The 17,715-nt window shown below is 44.6% G+C and overlaps 2 protein-coding genes across 4 annotated transcripts in view; one reads left to right on the top strand and one right to left on the bottom strand.

Annotated features, from left to right (window-relative positions):
- Positions 1 to 8,904, bottom strand: part of LOC120019310 (clathrin coat assembly protein AP180-like) — a 35,422-nt gene extending 26,518 nt beyond the window's left edge. The window contains exons 1-2 of the mRNA XM_038962609.1: positions 8,634 to 8,904; positions 8,240 to 8,521 (exon numbers count right to left, since the gene is read on the bottom strand). Of these exons, the coding sequence (XP_038818537.1) occupies positions 8,240 to 8,369 (130 nt within the window). The 5' untranslated portion in view covers positions 8,370 to 8,521; positions 8,634 to 8,904. The remainder of the gene's footprint in view (positions 1 to 8,239; positions 8,522 to 8,633) is intronic.
- Positions 8,905 to 9,752: 848 nt separating this feature from the next.
- Positions 9,753 to 17,185, top strand: pgm3 (phosphoglucomutase 3). 3 transcript variants are annotated; one of them, XM_038962235.1, is made up of 13 exons: positions 9,849 to 9,857; positions 10,526 to 10,734; positions 11,083 to 11,267; positions 11,729 to 11,796; positions 11,934 to 12,067; positions 12,286 to 12,481; positions 13,175 to 13,332; positions 13,830 to 13,913; positions 13,989 to 14,087; positions 14,181 to 14,300; positions 16,067 to 16,189; positions 16,321 to 16,494; positions 16,654 to 17,182. In XM_038962235.1, exons 2-13 carry the CDS (start codon positions 10,528 to 10,530, stop codon positions 16,738 to 16,740), a joined length of 1,635 nt encoding a protein of 544 aa, XP_038818163.1. In that variant the 5' UTR covers positions 9,849 to 9,857; positions 10,526 to 10,527; the 3' UTR covers positions 16,741 to 17,182. The 3 variants fall into 3 exon arrangements, with proteins under 3 accessions (XP_038818164.1, XP_038818162.1, XP_038818163.1); XM_038962236.1 differs by lacking the exon at positions 13,989 to 14,087 and having other exon boundaries at positions 9,753 to 9,857; positions 13,830 to 13,988; positions 16,654 to 17,185; XM_038962234.1 differs by having other exon boundaries at positions 9,753 to 9,857; positions 13,830 to 14,087; positions 16,654 to 17,185.
- Positions 17,186 to 17,715: the final 530 nt, after the last annotated feature.

Here is a 17,715-nt window from a genome sequence, read left to right as displayed (position 1 = left end):
ATATTACCTCAACTAACCAGTGCCCCTGCACATTGACTCTGTACCGGTATCCCCCCCCCCTGTATATAGTCTCGCTATTGTTATTTTACTGCTGCTCTTTAATTACTTGTTACTTTCATTTCTTATTCATTTTTTTAAAACTGCATTGTTGGTTATGGGCTAGTAAGTAAGCATTTCACTGTAAGGTATTCAGCGCATGTTACTAATAAAACTTTGATTTGGGCAGATGACGTGTGACGTCCATAGGCAGGAGCGAGCTCTGCCTTTCCCATTACTTTTTTCACCCCAATAGGCATGCACATTTATTTGAGTGCAATGAAAATGAATGGGACATATTGAGTATGTTTACATTCACAGTAATAATTTGATATTAAACTGATTATGTCAGTAGGCAGATTATGCAATAGTAATGTAAACACCTTACTCTGTTTATCCTAGTTGGCGTAAGGTCAAAATCAAAGGAAGCATATGCAGAATAAAACACCTTGTTTTCAGAGCAATCTTTTGAATTACTAGGACGTGTAAACCCCTTCAATCGGTGTTCCAGCGGTGTATTTGATCTGCGCATGTGCTAGCACGTTGGGTTATGGATGTAACCTTGGTTCTCTGAGTAGAGTAACGGGTTGCCAAAAGACCTACGGGAACTGCTTCCCCTTCACGCGATATGATTGAAATGCTTAATATCAAAGATGTTTACAGTCACGCCACACCCCTACTTTACCCACATAACCTGTCACTTATAAAAGGCATGACACACTGCCTATTACTTCACTCGAACTCCATGGAGGTGGAGAAACAACATGAAAGCTTAGCGACCTGTTACTATACTCAGAGAACCAAGGTTACATCTATAAAAATGTGATTCACATTTATTTTAAAATCAGTAAAAGTAAAAATTAAAAAAATCCTACTTTTTTTTCTCCTTCACATTTTCAAACAGTCCATTTATATTTTCCAACGGGGCTATACTTTTGGGTGAGTTTCTATTCACACCTCAGTAGCCTTGTTTCACTGCCCAAAATGAAATTAAACCATCTAGTGTTCAGCTAAATAACAACACAATGTCATACAGGTAGCCTAGTCAAATAATTACCATCCAATCACATTAACTGTTACTCTCTCGCGGGAATTCCACTAACGGTCCATATGTAGCCAAATGTAGCTGCTGCTCATTCCATTTGCTCTAAAATGTATAAATGGTTGCGTCCATAGAGACACATATCAGCTCTACTGGTAGTACTGCTACTACCAGCAGTACTACACCTGCAACTGTCGACGACACAAGTTGTTCTGCTTCCACGAGCACATCCAATGCTAGCATCAGTAATTCAAAATTTGTTGTTAGCCCAGCTAGCATGGACACTGACAGTTGTGAATCTGATGCAGCCGAAGAGCTACTGCCCCCTTACCCAGAAAAGCACTGAACAACAGACAGGGATGTTGGACCATCGAAGAGGCGCAAATATGATGAGAACTACATTGATTTGGGATTCACTTATATTGGGAGTAGTGCCTTTCCTCCTGGCGGCAGGTAGTCTAGTGGTTTGATCATTGGGCCAGTAACCGAAAGGTTGCTGGATCAAATCCCTGTGCTGACAAGGTAAAAATCTGTTGTTCTGCCCCTGAACAAGGCAGTTAACCCACTGTTCCCTGGTAGGCGGTCATTGTAAGTAAGAATTTGTTCTTAAATGACTCACATAGTTAAATAAATAAGTAAATCCTCAGGCACAGTGTGTTATATGTGCAAAAGTACTTTAACTCACAACTTGATGAAACCCTCACTTATAAACAAAACATGCCAATTTGAAAAATAAGGCACAGGAGTATTTTGAGCAAGAATTAAGACGACTTTCAAGTAGTAAGACATGTATAAATGCAACAGATACCATTAATAAGAAGGAGCTAGAAGCGTCTTATATGGTGAGCTACCGAGAGGCTAGCACAGGCAAGCCCCATGCTATTGTGGAGGACTTAATTCTTCAACTTAATTTGGGGAAAGGCCAAAAAAAACAGACAATGCCTGCTTCACATACAAGCCAGTGAATTCTATGCATTACAGCTGGATGAGTCAACAGATGTGGCGGGCCTGGCACAGCTCCTGGTATATGTCCGTTACGTTTATGGGTGGTAAATTAAGGAAGACATCCTCTTCTGCAAACCACTGGAAACCAGGACAACAGGAGAGGATATAAGTACTGAGAGGATATAACAGGAGAGGATATAAGTACTGAACAGCTTTGTGACATCAAATGGACTTTGGTGGTCAAGATGTGTTGGTATTTGTAATGATTGCGGTAAAGCCATGACAGGGAGACATAGTGGAGTGGTAATGCGCGTGCAAGCAGCTGCTCCTTACTCCCGACGCCACTTGGGTACACTGCAGCATCCACCGAGAGGCTCTTGCTGCCAAGGGAATGCCTGACAGCTTGAAAGACATTTTGGACACTACAGTGAAAATGGTTCACTTTGTTAAAGTAAGGCCCCTGAACTCTCGTGTATTTTCGGCACTATGCAATGATATGGGCAGCGACCATGTAACGCTTTTACAACATACAGAAGCACGCTGGTTATCAAAGTATTGACATATTTTTTATGAATTGAGTGACGAGCTTAAAGTCTTCCCTACTGACCATAATTTTCACTTGTCTGACGATGACAAGTTTCTCACACGACTGGCCTATCTGGGTGATGTTTTTTCTTGCCTGAATGATCTGAATCTAGGATTACAGGGACTCTCCGCAACTATATTCAATGTGCGGGACAAAATTGAGGCTATGTGAGAGTGGATTCTCGGCCCTCACTGGAATGAAAACTAAATACAGGCACAGACTGTGTGTGGAAAATTATTTAAGACTGAGACTCTCTCCAATACAACCCAACATTGCAGAGGTATGTGCATCCTTTCAAGCACACCCTTCTCATTAACCTGTGGTGAGTTATTCACAATTTTCTATGAAAAAAATAAGGTTTTATATGTAAGTTGGTTAAATAAAGAGCAACATTATTGATTATTATTATATTATTATTTGTGCCCTGGTCCTATAAGAGCTCTTTGTCACTTCCCACTAGCAGGGTTGTGACAAAAACTCACACTCATTCTTATGTTTAATAAATGTATGGTGTGTTCCAGGCTCTGGTGAATGACGTTCTCCACGACATGCTGAACCGGTTCGTTTTTGTCTACATTGAGGACATCCTCGTCTTCTGCCGCTCCCCCCAAGAACACGTGCTCCATGTTCGGCAGGTTCTCCAGCGCCTTCTGGAGAACCAGTTGTTCGTTAAGGCAGAGAAGTGCGAGTTCCATGACTCCACCATTCCCTTTCTGGGCTACATCCTCTCTGCTGGGAGCGTCAAGATGGATCCCAAGAAGGTGAAAACTGTGGTGGATTGGCCTCAGCCTATGTCCAGGGTGCAGCTGCAACGCTTCCTGGGGTTCGCAAACTTTTATCATTGCTTTATCCGGGTTTACAGCACCTTGGCCTCCCCCCGTCTGCCCTCACCTCTACCAAGGTTCCGTTCACGTGGTCCACGAGCGCAGACCAGGCGTTCCGGGACCTTACACATCGCTTCACCACGGCTCCGATCCTGGTTCATCCAGATCCTTCCCTTCAGTTCGTGGTGGAGGCCGATGCTTCGTATGTCGGAGTGGGGGCTGTTCTGTCCCAACGTTCATCCCTGCACCTTCTTCTCCCACTTCCTCACCCCCACGGAGAGGAAATACGATGTGGGGAATCGGGAGCTTTTTGCGGTGAAGATGGCATTGGAGGAATGGAGGCACTGGCTCGAAGGGGCGGAGTATCAGTTCATTGTGTGGACCAACCACAAAAACCTGGACTATCTCCGCACCGCCAAGTGCCTCAGCTCCAGGCATGCAAGATGGGCCCTGCTGTTTACCCAGTTCAACTTTTCCCTCTCCTACCGTACAAGAATGTCAAGCCGGATGCCCTGTCTTGCCGTTATAACCCTACAGCTGCCACCCTGGAGCCTAAGACCATCCTTCCCACCTTGTGCCTGGTGACGGCACTCAGCTGGGGTATTGGGAAACCGGCCCGGCAGGCGCAATGTTCCCAGCCAAACCCTGGGCGGGCCCAGATAACCGGATGTTCGTGATTGACGCAGTCCACTCTGTGGTCCTGGAGTGGGCCCATTCCTCCAGGCTTGCCTGCCACCCAGGCTCCCAGCGGACCGTGGCCTTTGTACGACAATGCTTTTGGTGGCCTACCATGGATCCGGACGTCGCCGCCTTTGTCGCCACCTGCATGGTCTGTGCACAGATCAAGACCTCTCGACAAGCTCTGGCTGGCCTCCTCCAACCTCTGCCCATCCCTCATCGCCCCTGGTCTCACATCTTCCTGGACTTTGTCAAGGGTCTCCCCCCGTCTGATGGCAACACCACCATTCTGACCGTGGTGGATCACTTTTCCAAGGCTGCACAATTCATTCCTTTCCCCAAGTTACCTTCTGCTAAGGAGACGGCCCAGCTCATGGTGCAACCCCACCACTGTCCAATCAATAAAGCTTCATTCATCATGACTGGCAGAGTCAAGCACGGACTGTCAGTCTCGGCGTTGGTGGACTTGGTCAAGCAAGGACCGGTAGCCTACAACACCGCTGAGCTCCGTGATCACAGCAAAACTCCAAGTGAGGGAGTGGTAATGTTGGATCAATGGGCTGGTGTCAAGCAGGGACTGGCACAACACCATGGGTCAACAAGCACCAACAGCCTCCCGAGTGGCACAGTGGTCTAAAGTGTGCAACTAGAGATTCTGGGTTCGAGTTCATGCTCTGTCTCAGCCGGCCTCGACCGGGAGACCCATGGGGCGGCACACAATTGGCCCAGCGTCATCCGGGTTAGGGGAGGGTTTGGCCGGCAGGGATGTCGTTGTCCCCTCGCGCACTAGCAACTCCTGTGGCAGGCCGGGCGCAGTGCAAGCTGACTTCAGTCGCCAGGTGTACAGTGTTTCCTCCGACACATTGGTGCGGCTGGTTCCGGGTTAAGTAGGCATTGTGTCAAGAAGCAGTGTGGCTTGGTTGGGTTGTGTTTAGGAGGACGCACGGCTCTCGACCTTTGCCTCTCCCGAGTCAATACGGAAGTTGCAGCTATGAGACATGACTGTAACTACCAATTGGATACCACGAAATTGGGGTGAAAAAGGGGTGAAATGTAATAAAAAATTTAAACAAGCACCAACAACAGGTAGCTATGTGTGGCTAACTTAGCTAGCTAGCTACAAGTTAACTTCTGAGGTAACGGGATAGACCCGAAGCTAACACATAAGGATAGAAATGCCCTACAAAAAGTAATAAAAGTTAGCTAGTATGGGCAGACACAATAATGAGAGAGAGAGGGAGTAGATTAGATAAAATAACTACTCGGGGCACCTCAAGTCATAGAAGAATCGTAAGAAAGTAATCCAAAGGGGATTAATAGCAATCTTGCATTGTAAAACACAAAAGTGATCGTGAAGAAAAGACAGTATGTCACACCACATCGCCTTTTATAGTGACATGACACATGGGTACAGTAAGGGTGTGGCATGACTGTAAACATCTTTGATATTAAGCATCTTAATCACATCGCGTGAAGGTGAACCAATTCCCATAGTTCGTTTGGCGACCCGTTGTGTCAATCAATTGAGACGATCAGACAACACTTGTATCCTAACTGCAACTTGTCAATATTCCAAAACCCTTTTGCAAGCGTCATGTGTCCCCATGACCTGTTTTGTAACATGAGGCCCTATGAAACACAGACAGACACACACTCTGGTAATAGATAGTGATAAAGTTGTGAAAAAAACTAAGCGGCACTAAAGCCACTAGTCGCCAGTGACTTAATAAGCTGATTGTGGCCTGGCTGCTCATTGTGCCTGCTAGCTACTGCTTGATAGCTTCATTGACAAACACAGAGTTGGAACTTAGCTAGCTAGCAAATTATTTTGTCTACTGATAAACAGTGTGTAGCTTACGCTTTATTTACGATAGTTTGACAGCTTGTAGATGATGAAGTTGTCAACATGTTATTGTTCTCAGAAATCAGTCCTGAGTGCGAAGCCAGACTTTCCTAACTCTATACTGTTTTCAGTGCACTGACTAGTTTTTCATGCACATTTTATTTTGTTATTTTCTGTTGTACTTTTTACCCCTTTTTCTAGATATCCAATTGGTAGTTACAGTTTTGTCCCATCGCTGCAACTCCCGTACGGACAGAGAGAGGCGAAGGTCGAGAGCCATGCGTTCTCCAAAAGACGACCCTGCTAAGCCGCACTGCTTCTTGACACACTGCCCGCTTAACCCGGAAGCCAGCCCCACCAATCTGTCGGAGGAAACACTGTACAACTGGTGACGGAAGTCAGCGTGCATGCGCCCGGCCCGCCACAGGAGACTCTAGAGCACGATGGGACAAGGACATCCCGGCCAGCCAAACCCTCCCCTAACCCAGACGACGCTGGGCCAATTGTGTGCCGCCTCATGGTCTCGCAGTCATGGCCGGCTGCAACACAGCCTGGGATCAAACTCGGTTCTGTAGTAACGCCTCTAGCACTGCGATGCAGTGCCTTTGACTGCTGTGCCACTTGGGAGGCCTCATGCTAATTTTACTTGAGAAATACTGCACCAAACAGCTTAGCTATGTACAATTGCATGACTAAGACTTCCTCTGCAAAAACGTCTAAATTAATTAAAGATTTCTTCATTTATCTTAGATGAATTGTGACTATTTTAAGGAAGTGACTATTTTGAGGAAGTGGCCATGTTGTTGCTACGGTGCCAAGGTACGATATGTGAACATAACACACCCACATCAAACCACACTTCCCAAGACAACTCTCGTTTTTGGCATCAGTCATGGCCGCTAGCATTTCTTAATGAGCAATCTTCAAAACAAGGACAAATCAGGAAGTACATTGCAGGAAAGTTCTCCTGCAACAGGGTGATCAAATGAAGATCCTATAACTGTACAGTAAACATTAAAATAGATTTTGTTGGCTAAAGAGCTCAGGTCTTTCCCTTGACAGCCATTCTGTGAATTCTCTCTCTCTGTCTGTGCTATGCTAAACTAATCCCTAGCAGTCTCCTGCCTACTCTACCATTAGCATTGCCACCATTGGCTGTGTAAATAATGCAGGCCAGACATTGGCTGATTAATGCATTATTCAGTGGAGAGCGGGATCACACAGTACAAGGCATGAGTCCTGCTAGACCTAGCCTAAGACTAGGCCAGCCACCTGACCACACACGCATAGGCAGGTGGAACACCACCCATCCACGCAACGGAGGATGACTGGTTTAGTCTGACTCAGGCTGCAAGGCCGAATGACAGTGATTAATAATGTCTTGTCATGAGGCAGACCCTGTGTCTTTATAGAAACAGAGCTGTTTGGTATGAAGTTGCAATTCTGTGGTGATGCAGGAAAAATTGGCTACTGGTTAATAAGCCAACTTGGATGTAAAGGCCTATCTACCTATAGTCGGGCTACATATATCTGTTTTCTAGTTGTTGCCCGTGCATTGTCAGTTGATGTACAGCATAGTGTGTAGGCTATACCTGTGAAACCAAGTAAGGGAGCTCTTTAGCTAATCAATAACAAAACTAGCAGACACTGCAGCCCGTGAAGACTTGAAGACATGCGCTCCTGCCATATGGATCTGTTAAGGGAAGTTTGGGAGGGGTAGTGTGCAAGGGCAAGTGAACAAGAGCATTGTGTATTATAACTATCGGCCTCTGTGTGTGTCAGCCTGTCTTGAATTATGACCACCTCTCTCTCCAATCACTAAGCACATGTAAGATGACTAGGGGTCACCATTGGGGTCATCTCCATGGAAACATCAATTAATGTTACCACTCTGCCCACATGCTGGGCAGGAACAAAGAAATGTAATGCATTGGTTGAAGACTTGCCTAACATCTAAAGTGACATTCTAATGAATGTCAAACAAATTGTCCATAGATATCTAATACAAATGATGCAGTTTACAGTGACATGTGTTCTACACTTGATATTGCCTGTATGTGTGTGTGTGTGTGTGTGTGTGTGTGTGTGTGTGTGTGTGTGTGTGTGTGTGTGTGTGTGTGTGTGTGTGTGTGTGTGTGTGTGTGTGTGTGTGTGTGTGTGTGTGCGCGTGTGTGTTTCTGTGAGTTCTGAATAAACAATTGTCTATCCCGATCAAGTTGGAGAGTAGGCCTAAAGAACAGAATATCAATATATGCGCAAAAGGGTGGGGATGGGAGTGCTCTTACATTCCAGGTGCTTTTTCTTGGGCGCCATCACCTCATGAGTGGTGGCTTTGCAGACGGCGCGAGATACCTCTGATCCCGTTAACTGGTACTGCGCAGCGGCAATACGATCCGTGAGCGTCTGCCCCGACATTTTCTCCCCGTGTAGTCGACCACCTCAAGAACTTATTTCACTAATGAGAAAAAAATATATGAAAAGGCGGTCTTCCTACAGGAATACGGGTATCAACGATGCCAGTGCAGTGCGGTCCTCTCCAAATCCCTCACGGATAGGCCTGTGACCTTCTGGATGGGTAACACATTTTCAAAATTAGCTCAAGTAAATAAATAAAGACACAATTTGAAATTAAATCATTAGGTCACGTTTATATGTGTGTTCTGACATGGTTAGACTTACGCAAGATTGCTCTCTTCCCTTGCCTTGTGTCCCGTTATAACGTCCAGTTCAGCACCTTGGATAACGCCACTCTTACGTAACACTACGCTGGCAATATAATATATTTCCTCGCACCACAGCAATAAAGCAATAGCCCTAACAAAGAAACAATCAGGAGATCGAAAACGTTGCAACCGCGCAGCGCTTCTTGTCCTCGGAATGAATGGATTTGGCCAAATGTCCAAACTTCATCAAAAATCCACAGAATATTCCCTTATCCTTTTTGCAGGAACATCGGATTGACGGTCAAGTGTTTCCACTCCCCACGACGCACGCAAAACGGTAAACCGGAGGAGGTAAATGCACGGGTAGGATGTAGAGCTTTTTGTAGTATTGACGCACAGTGTCCTTGTCGGCTCGTGGGTTAAAATATTCCTACCGGATCTTTTTTTCTGATCAGGAATGTCTGATAGGCGCGTTGCCCTTCTCTCTTTGTCTACAGCAGATGCGCCTCTTCCCCCTGTGGCATTAGCAAACACTGACCGGCGCACCAATCCAAGAACGCGGAATAGGCTACTATATGAAGATGGAGATGTTGGAAATAATTGTGTATTTAATTCACTCGTTCGTTTATTTATTTAGAGTGTCTATCTGTCTGCCTTTCTATCCTCTCTTCCCTCAGTGCAGTTAGTGTTAGGCCAGGGTCAGGTGACGCTTTATTAACAAACCGACACACGCCCACGTCTACCACGCTCACGGTCGTGCGTTCTTAAAGGGGAGTATTCCTGTAGGCCTACAGTATAGAACTCATATCGCTAATCTGCCGTTTGTTGCAAAGGCTATACAGAGCAAGATCATATAATAGACAATAACTGCATTTTATTAAAGACACATTTATTCTAGGCATTTTATTACGTGTGTTCTGCACATTTTATACATACAGCATTTATTTGTCTTGGGTGGGAAAACAACATTGGAAAAACAAACCCACTAATTGTTCCACTAATTGTTCTTGTTGGAAATCGTCGTCTAAAACGGTGGCCACTGAATAAATGCATCAAAACAGAACGTGTAATCCGCCCAATTCATGTGCTCAGATTATTGGGTTCGTGCCAAGTAGCAGCGCACCACATTTGAAGGGCGTGGTCACGTGACGTACCCTGAACCGCAGCCACGTCGCCAGGAGAATCAGGAAGCTTTCCATTCACTCCACTTCCTTGGTAGCTTCTTCTTCAACAACTGCAAGTAAGTGAAAGATTTTTTAAAAATCAGTTCCGTAAGTATTTCGAAATGAATAGCCTGTATTATATTGATCGTTTAACAAGTAAATTACGCTGCACGTATGTTCCATATCAGTCTGTCAGAGGAGCTCAATCATGTTTCTGCAGTAGCTAGCTGGTTGACATTAATGTTCAGCACAGATAACGTTACACCTTTGCCCCGTAAAGTATGTCCTAGTAGGGCCTAGGTTTATGGAGGATTAACGACGAATGCATGATGAACATGTTTTCTCAGTCACCTCATTGTATTATTGACAGTATGCTTGTTTTACTCCATGTGTAACGTTAACTCTGTGTTGTTATGTGTCGAACTGCTTTGCTTTATCTTGGCCAGGTCGCAGTTGTAAATGAGAACTTGTTCTCAACTTGCCTACCTGGTTAAATAAAGGTTAAATAAAAAATTTAATTGACAGATCAAATATTGTAATAGTGTTTACAAAGGTGTATGGCTGTCGTCGTTATTATTGTAAGGTGTTCTGAATGAATATCAGATCATGATGATTCTTTGGGGTTCCTAACATGTTTAGCCCCTTGAAGACTATAAACTACATGTTATGAAGGAGAGGAGCTGAAGAGAGGAACCAACTTCAGACTATCAGGACATCCCCTTTGTTTCCCTGTTATGTGTTTCAGGAATGGCCCAGTTTGAGGAAGTATCCCAGAAATCTGCAATCCACCCTAAACCTGTAGGGTTGGTCCTACAGTATGGTACTGCTGGGTTCCGCACCAACTCTAAGCAGTTAGACCACGTCATGTTCCGAATGGGTTTACTGGCCACACTCCGCTCCAAGAAGACTAAGGCCACCATCGGAGTCATGGTCACTGCGTCACACAACCCTGAGGTGAACTAAACATGAAGTGCATTCAGTAGCCTATTAATCATTCACTGTGTCTGTGTGGCTTCAGTCTCTCTTTAACTGATAGTCTCTGGTGTTCTATTCTGGTGTGCTCTCAGGGCCGATTTTCAGATATTATTAGAGGAAGGTTGTCTAGTATTGATTTGGTTTCAGGTAAACTATTGCTTTTCTGACTTACACAATATCCATCTTTATCTCTCTCTCTCCCCTTCCATTTACCTCACCCTTACTATCCAATATACTACAACGACCCCTTCCTATTCCTCTCATCATACCCCTTCTTTCCGTCCCTCCACCTCTCCCTTCCTATCCACTATATCACCCCTTCTCCAGGAGGATAACGGGGTGAAGCTGGTGGACCCCATGGGGGAGATGGTAACCCCTGCGTGGGAGGTCTATGCCACCCAGCTGGCCAACGCGGAGCAGGAGGAGCTCCTCACTGCTCTGAAAGACGTCATAGAGAGAGAGGCCATCAGCATGGCCCAAGAGGCCAGCGTGTTCGTGGGCAAAGACACCAGGTACTGGGGGGTTAGCATTCTCTAGAAACTGAACTATAACCATGAATAACAATATAACGGGGTGAGTTCCTTTTGCATCACCCAGTACCCTGGGTGGGTGGAGATTTAACTTTAGGACCAATGGAATGGTCTTAAATATGTAAACTCTTTCCACCTGAGGCACCTGGTGATGCAAATTAATGCAACCATTCTGATTGGTCCCAGAAACCAATGGATTGGGCCAGAACACACGTGGGTAAAGCGGCGTCATTGGCTTTGATACTCTGATTGGTTAGATATGATCCAGTCACTGATGACTTTGCTTTGTACAACATTTTGACGTCACCACAAACAACTTCAAAGATGGAATTCTCAGACTGAACTATGTAGCGAACATACAGCAGAGGAAGAATTCAGTTTGAGTCGTCAGGCAACTCCGATATCTCCTTAGACGTTTAATCTGATTGTTTGTGTTACTTCAGGCCCAGTAGTGACAGCCTATCACAGGCAGTACTGGATGGAGTCCACGCCCTGGGAGGCCACAGTAAAGGTGCGTTAACTCTTAGGTTTCCTTAGCTGTCTATTATGTCAATCCTTCTGTCATTCTTATTCGACTACACCTTGGTGTGTGGTCGGTTATTTTTATTTTTTGTAAATCACTGATTGGTGTCTTTCCCTGTCTATCAGACTATGGCTTGGTGACCACACCCCAGCTGCACTACATGGTATGCTGTCAGAACACCCAGGGTCGCTATGGTGAAGCCACTGTCAAAGGTTACTACCGGAAACTCTCCCAGGCTTTCATCCAGCTCACTAAGAATGTAAGACTACATTACCTCTGTCTGTCTGTAACACTATAGTAACCTCCATTTAATAAGCATGACTAAGAATACAAATGTTTTATTTAATCATTTATAATCACGTACACACATTTGTAAGCAGTTATAAGCATGTATATTCTTTTATAAATCATGTATACACATTTTCAAGCAGTTAAAAATGATTGTTCATGAAAAATAATGTTACCCCCTCTCTCCAGGTGCCTAACCGTACAGATGATCAGAAGGCCCTGCTGGTGGACGGCGCTAATGGTATCGGGGCTCTGAAGGTGTGTGAGATGGAGACCTACCTGAAGAATGAGCTGCAGTTGTCCCTCTTCAACGACGGCTCCAGCGGAAAACTCAACCACCTGTGTGGAGCCGACTACGTCAAAGTACAGCAGAGAGCTCCCAAAGGTGCGACTGCAGTTCAGTAGACCTCTCCTTGTCTCTTTTCTTTCCATGTGTGCATCTCAATAGACCACAAATAGCATCCTCGCCCAGTTTTCTGTATTTTATTTGCACTGCATCTGTATTGCTGTGAAGAGATGGGGTAAGTCAAGTGGAAGCTATATGGAGAATATCCACTTGCAACTGTCATTTTACATTTCAGATCTGTATAGGGAAAGAAAAAGAAACAAGGAGAGGAAGCTACTTAAGATTATTTACGTTAGTCATTTAGCAGACGCTCTTATCCAGAGTAGCAAGTGCATACAATTTCATACTTTTTCCCCATACTGTCCCCCGTGGGAATTGAACCCACAACCCTGGCATTGCAAGCTCCATGCTGTACCAACTGAGCTACACGGGACCACTGTTATTGATGTAGGGCTCACCTCTTGGTGTGTCTTAATGTACAGTAAGGTCGAAACCGAACTTTGACTCATGGGTGTGTCTCTCAGACTACAGGTGACTGATAAACAGACCTGCTATATCTCATTATGAAACACAGGACAGTCAGGATTGTTATATTATAGTTTCCATGTTTGGCAACCAGAGGGAAGACATCTCAATGAGTTACATTTAATAAATACTGTAGGCTACAGCCAGACTCCTGAAGTGGATGGCTCTGACCCTTCTTCTTCTCTCTTTTTTCCTCTCTCTCTCTAGGGGTGGAGATGACTGCTGGGGAGCGTTGCTGTTCCTATGATGGCGATGCTGATCGTATAGTTTATTACTACAGCGGCTCTGCAGGGAGATTCCATCTGCTAGATGGAGACAAGATTGCCACTCTCATCAGCACCTACCTCAAAGAACTGCTCACACAAGTATATGCACACACACTCGCTATACTTACCTCGGATGCTTTAATCTCTGGTGGGCAGACTGCAGTAAACATAAGTGGTACCTTCGATCTGTCTCTATACTATATGCACTGTTAGCTAACGAGTAGCAATAGTTCCGGGGCTTGGGGTTTTCATCACTGGTTATTTGCACAAATCACGATTTCGCAGGCGTATAGCATCTTTTGAAATTCGGAAGGGGAGGTGACATTCGGCCCATAGCTTGTGAAGACAGAGGGTGGAGCTACTCGTTCCGGTTCTGCTCCTCGTTCTAGCATTTCTTCATTGCTTCTCTTAACATGTATGGACTCAGAACTTAATCAAGCAGCTGACCAATTACGCAAGACTTTAGTTCTGGGTTAACCAAGATGAATGATGCTTAAACACGCCCCTACGTAACACACACCGACTCAGTACCATCCTCATTCAGAAGTGAGCACACACTAACCTGTGTTCCCCCTGTGTGTGTTTGGTTTGTGCAGGCTGGTCTTGACCTGCAGATAGCCGTGGTGCAGACAGCGTATGCTAACGGCAGCTCTACACAATATCTGGAAGATACCATGAAGGTGTGGACACACACACTCCTCAGTCTTTCCAACACACACATGCGATCAGTGCTGACCTCTCCTCCCTCTTCCCAGGTAATAGTGAGGTGTACCAAGACAGGAGTGAAACACCTTCACCATGCAGCTCAGGAGTTTGACATTGGTGTTTACTTTGAGGCTAACGGCCACGGGACTGTGAGCAAACAACATACAAATACACACTCACACTGAAAGCACGCAATCAATGGCCGCCCGTCTGACTATGGTTATGTTGTGGTCCTGTCTCAGGTTCTGTTCAGTAAAGCAGCAGAGAAGAAGATTCAGAAGCTAGCCCAGGACTCCAACACCAACGCTGAGAGGAGGAGAGCTGCACTTCTACTGCAGAACACGGTTAACCTCATCAACCAGGTATGGCCACACATTGTCAGGTCAACACAGGGTGTTTCTCAATATGCATACTACAGTAGCGTGGTCCGAGCACGGAAATTGGAGCATGCATCAGTTGGAGTCCAAATAAAAGCACAGAGGGCACTTTTTGGATGCGTAATCCGCTTGTACACATTTCTAAGCATTTAACCTTTATTTAACTAGGCATGTCCGTGAAGAAATAATAACGCAACCGCTGGTGGACATTATTTGGGCTGATGCAAGAGAAAATAAACTGACTTCAGAATGAAATATTGCCTATTCACATCTCATATGTTGTCTGACTACAATATTTTATCTTGATATGTTAAAGGTCCAATGCAGCCATTTTTATCTCAATATCAAATCATTTCTGGGTAACAATGAAGTACCTTACTGTGATTGTTTTCAATGAAAATGGTCAAAAAGAAACAAAAACAGTTTCTTAGCTAAGCTAAATTCTCAAGAACAAATTTTCCTATGACTGTTTGGGAGTGGTCTGATTGGGGAGGGGAAAACTGAAAACTAGCTGTTATAGACGGCTTAGCTGAGACCGTCACAGAAAATGATACGCATGCTTCAATGGGGCGGCAGGTAGCCTAGTGGTTAGAGCGTTGTGCCAGTAACTGAAAGGTTGCTTGATCGAATCCCCGAGCTGACAAAGTAAAAATCTGTCGGTCTGCCCCTGAACAAGGCAGTTAACCCACTGTTCCTAGGCCGTCATTGTAAATAAGAATTTGTTCTTGACTGACTTGCCTAGTTAAATAAAGGTTAAATACATTTTTTTTAAATGGGACAGAATCTCCTTGTGTTGTGATTCTGGATGAGCAGATGGCTAGCAACAATGACAAGAAACTGCCATGTGGGGATCGTAAGTGTTTTATCTTGTCTTGATACCTTGACTTGTTTTGACTGACGTCACCTCTATGCTAATATTTTAAAAAGTCGCTAGCTAGCTAACCAACAACTGTAACAATGTATTTCATAGACAACAAGTGCTCATGTGCAATTTATTCAATAAACATTGGAGGCAAAATATAGTTTACATGTTGTCAACAATCTAAGCCAACCCCGTCTTTTTTGCCCCATATTTGCGCACTCATCGGTTTAGTTGCTAAACAACCAACCCATCTATTGGCAGAGAGGTTTGGAATTGCCTTTATTATTGGTCTGTTCACACATTTTCTGGTGATGTCACCAGGCAGGCCAAAACTCCATCCCACCAAAACAGGCTGACATTTCAGTTCTTAAGGCTTGCCCACATCGTACCGAATGTGGATCTAGCGTTTGTCTACCGATCGTTCAGCACATGGTGTTTTAGGGACCACCCGCTGTAGACGTCTGACTGCTGACATTTCACGCGAATAAACTATCTAGTTAGCTAGATTATTGCTGTTGACATATAGTTATGAAGTAAAACGTTTGCTTTGTGTATATCTTGTTTCATCTATTGTTGCCATTGTCCTGGCTGGAAGAAGGTTCAGTGAATGGGGGAGAGGGGCAGTGTGAGGTAATATGGTAGGGGAATGTGCGAGTGCTTCTCAAATGTAATGTTTTATGTATTCTCCACACTCGTCCTCACAAGAACATACTCAAGAGAACGTCCTCTGAGAATGCACTCGGCACATGAGTGCAGCACGGTAATATGCATATTGCGAATCACCCACAGTCAACCATTTGAGCAATTCAGGGACTACACACGGTCATTGCAATGAAGGGTCAAATCCTGTTTGCATTACTTACGTTTTTTTCTCACCCTCTCTCTGTAGACTGTAGGAGATGCTATTTCTGACATGCTGCTGATTGAGGCTGTGTTAGCCATCAGAGGGATGACAGTACAACAATGGGACGCAATCTACACAGACCTGCCCAACAGACAGCTCAAAGTCAAGGTTTGCGTATGTGCACTCAGGGAGTTGCATCGTATGTTACTATAAATTACTGTATATTAAAGGAAACTAGTACATACGTTTTAACACAGTTCATCCCAGTGCCTCAGTTGCAGTTGTTGTACGGCCTATAGGTGGCAGACCGGCGGGTGATTGACACTACAGATGCAGAGAGGAGAACAGTGAGTCCAGCAGGTCTGCAGGAGGCCATAGACAGCCTGGTGAAGAAGTACAGACAGGCACGCTCCTTTGTCCGTCCCTCTGGCACAGAGGATGTGGTCCGAGTGTACGCTGAGGCAGACACACAGGTGGGACTGAGAGGCTGAGACATGGAGTGATAGTGAGCCACTCAATTCACCTTCCATGTTCACTCACTATGCCTTTAACTTTCTTTGCACTTTCTTTTTCTGTCTCTCACTGTCTGATGGGGATGATGGTGGTGATGGTAATGTGTTTGTGTGTTTCAGGAGAGTGCCGATGCCCTGGCACATGAAGTTAGCCTGGCAGTGTACCGCCTCGCTGGAGGAGTAGGAGAGGAGTCTAAATCGTTATAAAACACACACACACTATGCAATTTAAGTCTATTGAAAAATCCACTAATCTCCTGAAGATGGACCACACTTCCTGAACCCAGTCCCATTTTGTAGCCTTTTTATCAGGTGCCAAATCATTTTATACGGTATACAGCATTTAATACTGTATTATTGCTACTTTTCTATGAGTCTGAAAAATGTGATTGATTTCAGTCAATGTGAAGGGAGCATATGCTAAATAAGGTAAACATTTTAATCCCCCTTCTTACCCAACCTTAATCCTGTCAATGTATTTGTTTTGTACTTTTCCCATGTAATTATAAGTGTTTACATTACCAGTTATTATTGTAGATCAATTTAGCATATCTGAGTATCTGCACTACTATGAACAGATCTCAACTGGAAAGACTGTGCTGCTATGTAATTGTTCAACACCAAGAGTAAAGATATGAAAGTGAAACTGACATCAAACTTGTTCTGCATTTCTTTTTAGTTCGTATCCTCTCAAAAACCCTCTAGTTACATGGAATAAATGGCATGCATTAGTACATAGACTTAATTGACTTATTACGTAACAGAATAACCCAAATGCAGGTATACTCTCTGAAATGACCATATCAAGAGAAAATATGGTAATTGCTTTGGTGTTTTTTTATTTGTTGCTTATAGAGAGAGATGGTTCTAAGACACAGGGAGTTAAAAGCTAACAGAAAGGAAGTGTGAGGCTCAGAGTTTAGTGCAGCCAGAGACACACAGAAGAGGACCATAGGCGTCCTGATCCTGAAGACCATTATCCTAGGGGGTTTGTGTAGGATACATTTGTGGGTGGAAAGGCTTAGGTCTAAAGGGTATTGGTCTAACATTCTAATCCTCGTCTGTGTCGTCAGCAGGTCCGGAGATGGTGATTTCCTGTTTGTCACTCATACGTGTCTTTTGTCTTAACTGTTCTGAGATAAAAATGCCAGGACAAGAGTGTTAAATGATACTGGGTGACAC

Source organism: Salvelinus namaycush, chromosome 24 (assembly GCF_016432855.1).
Source record: "Salvelinus namaycush isolate Seneca chromosome 24, SaNama_1.0, whole genome shotgun sequence".
NCBI classification, from domain to species: domain Eukaryota; kingdom Metazoa; phylum Chordata; class Actinopteri; order Salmoniformes; family Salmonidae; genus Salvelinus; species Salvelinus namaycush.
This window is presented reverse-complemented; position numbering and strand designations above follow the sequence as displayed.